At 47.3% G+C, this 10,239-nt stretch overlaps 1 protein-coding gene across 1 annotated transcript in view; it reads left to right on the forward strand.

Moving 5' to 3' along the window:
• Nucleotides 1-9,247, forward strand: part of atg7 (ATG7 autophagy related 7 homolog) — a gene marked incomplete at its 3' end in the record, with an annotated part of 83,900 nt that extends 74,653 nt beyond the window's left edge. The window contains exons 18-19 of the mRNA XM_084167700.1: nt 1,880-2,002; nt 9,224-9,247. Coding sequence (XP_084023826.1) covers nt 1,880-2,002; nt 9,224-9,247 — 147 coding nt within the window. The remainder of the gene's footprint in view (nt 1-1,879; nt 2,003-9,223) is intronic.
• Between the last annotated feature and the right edge of the window lie 992 nt (nt 9,248-10,239).

Here is a 10,239-nt window from a genome sequence, read left to right on the forward strand (position 1 = left end):
CCCAGTCCCTAGCCTTGTCCCCCAGACCCTAGCCTAGCCTTGTCCCCCAGACCCTAGCCTAGCCTTGTCCCCCAGACCCTAGCCTAGCCTTGTCCCCCAGTCCCCCAGTCCCTAGCATAGCCTTGTCCCCCAGACCCTAGCCTAGCCTTGTCCCCCAGACCCTAGCCTAGCCTTGTCCCCCAGACCCTAGCCTAGCCTTGTCCCCCAGACCCTAGCCTAGCCTTGTCCCCCAGACCCTAGCCTTGTCCCCCAGTCCCTAGCCTTGTCCCCCAGTCCCTAGCATAGCCTTGTCCCCCAGACCCTAGCCTAGCATTGTCCCCCAGACCCTAACATAGCCTTGTCCCCCAGTCCCTAGCCTTGTCCCCCAGTCCCTAGCCTAGCCTTGTCCCCCAGTCCCTAGCATAGCCTTGTCCCCCAGACCCTAGCCTAGCCTTGTCCCCCAGTCCCTAGCATAGCCTTGTCCCCCAGACCCTAGCCTAGCCTTGTCCCCCAGTCCCTAGCATAGCCTTGTCCCCCAGACCCTAGCCTTGTCCCCCAGACCCTAGCATAGCCTTGTCCCCCAGACCCTAGCATAGCCTTGTCCCCCAGACCCTAGCATAGCCTTGTCCCCCAGACCCTAGCCTAGCCTTGTCCCCCAGACCCTAGCCTTGTCCCCCAGTCCCTAGCCTAGCCTTGTCCCCCAGACCCTAGCCTAGCCTTGTCCCCCAGACCCTAGCATAGCCTTGTCCCCCAGACCCTAGCATAGCCTTGTCCCCCAGTCCCTAGCCTTGTCCCCCAGACCCTAGCCTTGTCCCCCAGACCCTAGCATAGCCTTGTCCCCCAGTCCCTAGCATAGCCCCCCAGTCCCTAGCCTAGCCTTGTCCCCAGTCCCTAGCATAGCCTTGTCCCCCAGTCCCTAGCCTTGTCCCCCATTCCCTAGCCTAGCCTTGTCCCCCAGTCCATAGCCTTGTCCCCAGTCCCTAGCATAGCCTTGTCCCCCAGTCCCTAGCCTAGCCTTGTCCCCCAGTCCCTAGCATAGCCTTGTCCCCCAGTCCCTAGCCTAGCCTTGTCCCCCAGTCCCTAGCCTAGCCTTGTCCCCCAGTCCCTAGCCTAGCCTTGTCCCCCAGTCCCTAGCCTAGCCTTGTCCCCCAGTCCCTAGCCTAGCCTTGTCCCCCAGTCCCTAGCCTAGCCTTGTCCCCCAGTCCCTAGCCTAGCCTTGTCCCCCAGTCCCTAGCCTTGTCCCCCAGTCCCTAGCCTTGTCCCCCAGACCCTAGCCTTGTCCCCCAGACCCTAGCCTAGCCTTGTCCCCCAGACCCTAGCCTAGCCTTGTCCCCCAGACCCTAGCCTTGTCCCCCAGTCCCTAGCCTAGCCTTGTCCCCCAGTCCCTAGCATAGCCTTGTCCCCCAGACCCTAGCCTTGTCCCCCAGTCCCTAGCCTTGTCCCCCAGTCCCTAGCCTTGTCCCCCAGACCCTAGCGGCAGTAATTGGCAAGTAGCCTGACGGGTAGGAGCGTTGGGCCAGTCACCAAAAGGTTGCTGGATTGAATCTCCGAGCCGACAAGGCTCAAATGTGTCGTTCTGCTCCTGAGCAAGGCAGTTAACCCCCAACAACAACTGTTCCCCGGGCGCCGATGACGTGGATGTCGATAAAGGCAGCCCCCTGCACTTCTCTGATTCAGAGGGGTTGGGTTAAATGCAGAAGACACATTTCAGTTGAACACATTGTTGGTCAACTGACTAGATATCTCCCTTTCCCTTGTCCCCCAGAACCCAGACCCTTGTCCCCCTCCCTGGCTCTCTGGCACCTCCCTATCACGGTGGTGGTGTTGATTATGTTGTTTTTGTTGATTAGGGGTTTGATCATAGTTGTTGTTGACCATGTTTTTTTTGTTTACACCCTAGGTCCTGGACAGCTATGAGAAGGATGGTTTCAACTTCCTGTCCAAGGTGTTTAACTCCTCCCACTCCTTCCTGGAGGACCTGACTGGTCTGACGCAGCTTCACCAGGAGACACAGAACGCAGAGGTACACACACACCGCACCGCATGCACATACACACACCGCACCGCAGGCACACACCGCACCGCATGCACATACACACACTAAAACACACGTATGCGCGCACACACGTCCCAGTCCCACGTCCCAGTCCTACATTGTACGCACCATATTACACCAGCTCTTTGGTATCTTTGATGGTTTCTACAACTCCCCCCCCCCCCCCTCTCTCTCTCTCTCTCTCTCTCTCTCTCTCTCTCTCTCTCTCTCTCTCTCTCTCTCTCTCTCTCTCTCTCTCTCTCTCTCTCTCTTCCCCCCCCCCCCCCCCCCCCTCTCTCAATTTCAATTTAAGGGCTTTATTGGCATGGGAAACGTGTGTTAACATTGCCAAAGCAAGTGAAGTAGATAGTAAACAAAAGAGAAATAAATATTAACAGTAAACATTACACTCAGAAGTTCCAAAAGAATAAAGACATTTCAAATGTCATATTATGTCTATATACAGTGTTGTAACAATGTGCAAATAGTTAAAGTACAAATGGGAAAATAAATAAACATAAATATGGGTTGTATTTACAATGGTGTTTGTTCTTCACTGGTTGCCCTTTTCTTGTGGCAACAGGTCACAAATATTGCTGCTGTGATGGCACACTGTGGTATTTCACCCAATAGATATGGGAGTTTATCAAAATTGGGTTTGTTTTCGAATTCTTTGTGGATCGCTGTAATCTGAGGGAAATATGTGTCTCTAATATGGTCATACATTTGGCAGGAGGTTAGGAAGTGCAGCTCAGTTTCCACCTCATTTTGTGGGCAGTGTGCACATAGCCTGTCTTCTCTTGAGAGCCAGGTCTGCCTACGGCGGCCTTTCTCAATAGCAAGGCTATGCTCACTGAGTCTGTACATAGTCAAAGCTTTCCTTAATTTTGGGTCAATCACAGTGGTCAGGTATTCTGCCACTGTGTACTCTCTGTTTAGGGCCAAATAGCATTCTACTTTGCTCTGTTTTTTTGTAAATTCTTTCCAATTTGTCAAGTAATTATCTTTTTGTTTTCTCATGATTTGGTTGGATATAATTGTGTTGCTGTCCTGGGGCTCTGTGGGGTCTGTTTGTGTTTGTGAACAGAGCCCCAGGACCAGCTTGCTTAGGGGACTCTTCTCCAGGATCATCTCTCTGTAGGTGATGGCTTTGTTATGGAAGGTTTGGGAATCGCTTCCTTTTAGGTGGTTGTAGAATTTAACAGCTCTTTTCTAGTCTTTGATAATTAGTGGGTATCGGCCTAATTCTGCTCTGCATGCATTGTTTGGTGTTTTACGTTGTACAGCGATGATATTTTTGCTGAAATCTGCATGCAGAGTCTCAGTTTGGTGTTTGTCCCATTTAGTGAATTCTTGGTTGGTGAGCGGACCACTGACCTCACAACCGTAAAGGGCAATGGGTTCTATAACTGATTCAAGTATTTTTTTGCCAGATCCTAATTGGTACGTCAAATTTTATGTTCCTTTTGATGGCATAAAAGGCCCTTCTTGCCTTGTCTCTCAGATCGTTCACAGCTTTGTGGAAGTTACCTGTGGCGCTGATGTTTAGGCCGAGGTATGTATAGTTTTTTGTGTGCTCTAGGGCAACGGTGTCTAGATGGAATTTGTATTTGTGGTCCTGGCAACTGGACCTTTTTTGGAACACCATTATTTTTGTCTTACTGAGATTTACTGTCAGGGCCCAGGTATGACAGAATCTGTGCAGAAGATCTAGGTGCTGCTGTAGGCCCTCCTTGGTTGGTGACAGAAGAACCAGATCATCAGCAAACAGTAGACATTTGACTTCAGATTTTAGTAGGGTGAGGCCGGTGCTGCAGACTGTTCTAGTGCCCTTGCCAATTTGTTGATATATATGTTGAAGAGGGTGGGGCTTAAACTGCATCCCTGTCTCACACCACGGCCCTGTGGAAAGAAATGTGTCCACTTTTGTGGATTTGGGTGATCAGTCCTTGGTTCCAAATATTGGGGAAGATGCCAGGAGGGAATGGCCGGCAGGGATGTAGCTCAGTTGGTAGAGCATGGCGTTTGCAACGCCAGGGTTGTGGGTTCGATTCCCACGGATGGCCAGTATGAAAAATAAAAAAATAATGTATGCACTCACTAACTGTAAGTCGCTCTGGATAAGAGCGTCTGCTAAATGACTAAAATGTAAATGTAAATGTCTTGCAGGTCTGGGAGGGGTGTCCGTTGCTCTGTTGCTCCTGTGTGAGGTGCTGTGGTTGAGGGGGACTTCCTTCAGGGTCCTGGCAAAAGTTGGGATTGCTGCCTTGTAGAGGTTGACCTTGTCGTAAAGGCTGTTCAAGTCCAGGGTGGAGTAGTGGGCCAGGTAGACATCAGGTTTTGAGGCACAGTCCCGGGAAATGCTTGCATTCACCCTCTGTATGTTGGCAAGGTGAATGTATTTTCGTGGTAGCAGGGTGGAGATAACCACAGTTAGCCATTTTACAACGCCAGCCCAGGACCTCCACATCCGGCTTCTTCACTAGCGGGATCGTCTGAGACCAGCTACCCGGACAGCTGATGAAACTGTGGGTTTGGACAAACTGTCAGAAACCGTCTCAGGGAAGCTCATCTGCGTTCTCGTCGTCCTCACCTGGGTCTTGACCTGACTGCAGTTCGGCGTCGTAACTGACTTCAGTGGGAAAATGCTCACCTTCGATGGCTACTGGCACGCTGGAGACGTGTGCTCTTCACGGATGAATCCCGGTTTCAGCTGTACCGGGCAGATGGCAGACACCGTGTATGGCATCGTGGGGGTGAGCGGTTTGCTGATGTCAACGTTGTGAACAGAGTGCCCCATGGTGGCGGTGGGGTTATGGTATGGGCAGGTATAAGCTACGGACAACGAACACAATTTCATTTGATCTATGTCAATTTGAATGCACAGAAATACCGTGACGAGATCCTGAGGCCCATTGTCGTGCCATTCCTCCGTGGCCATCGCCTAAGCCAAACTGCTATTCAGTATTTTCGTTTGCATGCATGAATAACTCAACTAGCTCTGTCTCACTTCAGAATTAGACGTTCATACATGTTTCTCAAACATAACATTTAGAAGTTGTTCCAAACGTCAGATTTGAAAGTGTACATTTAGAAGTTGTTCCAAACGTCAGATTTCAAAGTGTTTAAGGTTAAGTTTAGGTATTAACTCTACATTTCAAAAGGTTAGGGTTAAGTTCAGGCATTAACTCCGAATGGTTAAGGTTTAGGATAGGCTTAAAACAAAAATATCAAAAACTACTTTCTATCACTGGATTAGAACTTGCAACCTTTGGAATCAGAGGTACGCCCAGCCGCCATCCCCGTCCAGAACACCCTAGCAAAGGGAACAGCGCTCACTGTTGCCCCAAGTGGCAGTTTCCACCTATTCTCCTGACATCCTCAGACATGGATGGACGTCGAATACTGCCTTGTATTATGGGATGGAGTAACTAGGCGACTACTTTCAGCATTTAGTTAGCATTATGTTGGGAAGACCGCTGTGTGTACGGCTGCATTCACATAGGCTGTTTGTAATAGGTGAATTACCCTATGTTATTGTAGTAATAGTAATGTTAGTTATACTAGTAGTGTTATTGTAGTGTTAGTAATACTAGTTGTGGTAGTGGTATTGTAATGTTGGTAATACTAGTAGTGGTATTGTAATGTTAGTAATACTAGTAGTGGTATTGTAATGTTAGTAATACTAGTGGTGGTAGTGTAGTGTTAGTAATACTAGTGGTGAGTGTTAGTAATACTAGTAGTGGTAGTGTAGTGGTAGTAATACTAGTAGTGGTAGTGTAGTGGTAGTAATACTAGTAGTGGTAGTGTAGTGTTAGTAATACTAGTAGTGTTATTGTAGTGTTAGTTATACTAGTAGTGTAGTGTTAGTAATACTAGTAGTGGTATTGTAGTGTTAGTAATACTAGTAGTGGTAGTGTAGTGTTAGTAATACTAGTAGTGGTAGTGTAGTGTTAGTAATACTAGTAGTGGTAGTGTAGTGTTAGTAATACTAGTAGTGGTAGTGTAGTGGTAGTAATACTAGTAGTGGTAGTGTAGTGTTAGTAATACTAGTAGTGTTATTGTAGTGTTAGTTATACTAGTAGTGTAGTGTTAGTAATACTAGTAGTGGTATTGTAGTGTTAGTAATACTAGTAGTGGTAGTGTTAGTAATACTAGTAGTGGTATTGTAGTGTTAGTAATACTAGTAGTGGTAGTGTAGTGTTAGTAATACTAGTAGTGTTATTGTAGTGTTAGTAATACTAGTAGTGGTAGTGTAGTGTTAGTAATACTAGTAGTGGTAGTGTAGTGTTAGTAATACTAGTAGTGGTATTGTAGTGTTGGTAATACTAGTAGTGGTATTGTAGTGTTAGTAATACTAGTAGTGTAGTGTTAGTAATACTAGTAGTGGTATTGTTTTCCTCTCTGGGGTGAGGTTTAAAGTTTTGAAGAAACAAGGATGTTCAAAATATACTTTATCTCAGAAAATGTACATCTTTCATACAGTGTTGAATTGACATCCAGCCAGTAACACAACAGCCAGTAACACAACAGTACATATTAACAGAACATCCAGCCAGTAACACAACAGTACATATTAACAGAGCATCCAGCCAGTAACACAACAGTACATATTAACAGAACATCCAGCCAGTAACACAACAGTACATATTAACAGAACATCCAGCCAGTAACACAACAGTACATATTAACAGAACATCCAGCCAGTAACACAACAGTACATATTAACAGAACATCCAGCCAGTAACACAACAGTACATATTAACAGAACATCCAGCCAGTAACACAACAGTACATATTGACAGAACATCCAGCCAGTAACACAACAGTACATATTGACAGAACATCCAGCCAGTAACACAACAGTACATATTGACAGAACATCCAGCCAGTAACACAACAGTACATATTAACAGAACATCCAGCCAGTAACACAACAGTACATATTAACAGAACATCCAGCCAGTAACACAACAGTACATATTAACAGAACATCCAGCCAGTAACACAACAGTACATATTAACAGAACATCCAGCCAGTAACACAACAGTACATATTAACAGAACATCCAGCCAGTAACACAACAGTACATATTGACAGAACATCCAGCCAGTAACACAACAGTACATATTGACAGAACATCCAGCCAGTAACACAACAGTACATATTAACAGAACATCCAGCAGTAACACAACAGTACATATTAACAGAACATCCAGCCAGTAACACAACAGTACATATTGACAGAACATCCAGCCAGTAACACAACAGTACATATTGACAGAACATCCAGCCAGTAACACAACAGTACATATTAACAGAACATCCAGACAGTAACACAACAGTACATATTAACAGAACATCCGGCCAGTAACACAACAGTACATATTGACAGAACATCCAGCCAGTAACACAACAGTACATATTAACAGAACATCCAGCCAGTAACACAACAGTACATATTAACAGAACATCCAGCAGTAACACAACAGTACATATTGACAGAACATCCAGCCAGTAACACAACAGTACATATTGACAGAACATCCAGCCAGTAACACAACAGTACATATTGACAGAACATCCAGCCAGTAACACAACAGTACATATTAACAGAACATCCAGCCAGTAACACAACAGTACATATTAACAGAACATCCAGCCAGTAACACAACAGTACATATTAACATAACATCCAGCCAGTAACACAACAGTACATATTAACAGAACATCCAGCCAGTAACACAACAGTACATATTAACAGAACATCCAGCCAGTAACACAACAGTACATATTGACAGAACATCCAGCCAGTAACACAACAGTACATATTGACAGAACATCCAGCCAGTAACACAACAGTACATATTAACAGAACATCCAGCCAGTAACACAACAGTACATATTAACAGAACATCCAGCCAGTAACACAACAGTACATATTAACAGAACATCCAGCCAGTAACACAACAGTACATATTAACAGAACATCCAGCCAGTAACACAACAGTACATATTAACAGAACATCCAGCCAGTAACACAACAGTACATATTGACAGAACATCCAGCCAGTAACACAACAGTACATATTAACAGAACATCCGGCCAGTAACACAACAGTACATATTAACAGAACATCCGGCCAGTAACACAACAGTACATATTAACAGAACATCCAGCCAGTAACACAACAGTACATATTAACAGAACATCCGCCAGTAACACAACAGTACATATTGACAGAACATCCAGCCAGTAACACAACAGTACATATTAACAGAACATCAGGCCAGTAACACAACAGTACATATTGACAGAACATCCAGCCAGTAACACAACAGTACATATTGACAGAACATCCAGCCAGTAACACAACAGTACATATTAACAGAGCATCCAGCCAGTAACACAACAGTACATATTAACAGAACATCCAGCCAGTAACACAACAGTACATATTGACAGAACATCCAGCCAGTAACACAACAGTACATATTGACAGAACATCCAGCCAGTAACACAACAGTACATATTAACAGAACATCCAGCCAGTAACACAACAGTACATATTAACAGAACATCCGGCTACTGATATTAGCTATGGATATTTATTCTATGTCCGTTTTAGATGATATACGGTACAGTTGGAAAATGATAGTTTCTCTCTTCTAGGTTGAGTTAAAGTCACGGTGGAATTATCAGGGTTGGGAGGGAGTCACTGGGAAGGATATTCCTGATAACCTCTTATGTAGGGCAGGAAATGTGGTGCACACACACACACACACACACACAGACACACACACAGACACACACACAGACACACACACACACACACACACACACACACACACACACACACACACAGACACACACACACAGACACACAGTCACAGTGAGAGAGAGAGAGGGAGGGAGAGGGAGAGAGACCGGAAAAGGGAGCAAGAGAAAGAAAGGAACATTGGGGTAGAGAGAGAGAAAGAGAGAGAGAGACAGGAAGAGGGTGAGAGAGAGAGAGAGAGAGAGAGAGAGGGAGAGAGACATGAAGAGGGAGAGAGAGAGCGAGAGAGAGAGACTGAAAGATAAAGAGAGAGGCATAGAAAAAGAGCGACAGGAAGAGGAAAAGGGATAGAGAGAGTGGAGTTGCACGGCCTCTCTCTATCCAGGGGAACAACAAACCACAGCTGTTGCGCTCTCTCGCTCTCTTTAGGCCACCACACCCAGGAGAGACTGACTGTGTTTTTCTAGCTGGTATTTAAGTGAATCTGCTCAAAATGGAGCCGAGAGAGAGGGGGGAGGGTGACGGTGACTGAGGGTGGGGCAAGTTGAGGGGGAGAGAGGGGGAGGGTGACTGAGGGTGGGGAGAGTTGAGAGGGGAGGGTGGAGCAAGTTGAGAGGGTAACTGAGGGTGGAGAAAGTTGAGGGAGAGAGAGGGGGGAGGGTGACTGAGGGTGGGGAGAGTTGAGGGAGGGAGAGTGGGAGGGTTGAGCAAGTTGAGAGGGGAGAGGGTAACTGAGGGTGGGGCAAGTTGAGGGAGAGAGAGGGGGGAGGGTGACTGAGGGTGGGGCAAGTTGAGAGGGGGAGGGTGGAGCAAGTTGAGAGGGGAGAGGGTAACTGAGGGTGGGGCAAGTTGAGGGAGCGAGAGGGGGAGGGTAACTGAGGGTGGGGCAAGTTGAGGGAGAGAGAGGGGGGAGGGTGACTGAGGGTGGGGCAAGTTGAGGGAGAGAGAGGGGGGAGGGTGACTGAGGGTGGGGCAAGTTGAGGGAGAGAGAGGCAGGAGGTTGACTGAGGGTGGGGCAAGTTGAGGGAGAGAGAGGGGGAGGGTGACTGAGAGTGGGGCAAGTTGAGGGAGAGAGAAGGGGAGGGTGACTGAGGGTGGGGCAAGTTGAGGGAGAGAGAAGGGGAGGGTGACTGAGGGTGGGGAAAGTTGAGGGAGAGAGAGGGGGAGGGTGACTGAGGGTGGGGAAAGTTGAGGGAGTTAGAGGGGGAGGTTGACTGAGGGTGGGGCAAGTTGAGGGAGAGAGAGGGGGGAGGTTGACTGAGGATGGGGCAAGTTGAGGGAGAGGTAGGGGGAGGGTGACTGAGGGTGGGGCAAGTTGAGGTAGAGGTAGGGGGGAGGGTGACTGAGGGTGGGGCAAGTTGAGGGAGAGAGAGGGGGAGGGTGACTGAGGGTGGGACATGAGAATGAGAAAGAGACTATGTGGAGGTGTTTTGGGTTGATTGGGG

The sequence above is a fragment of the Coregonus lavaretus genome (genome assembly GCF_964263955.1).
Source record: "Coregonus lavaretus genome assembly, chromosome: 8".
Lineage (NCBI taxonomy): Eukaryota > Metazoa > Chordata > Actinopteri > Salmoniformes > Salmonidae > Coregonus > Coregonus lavaretus.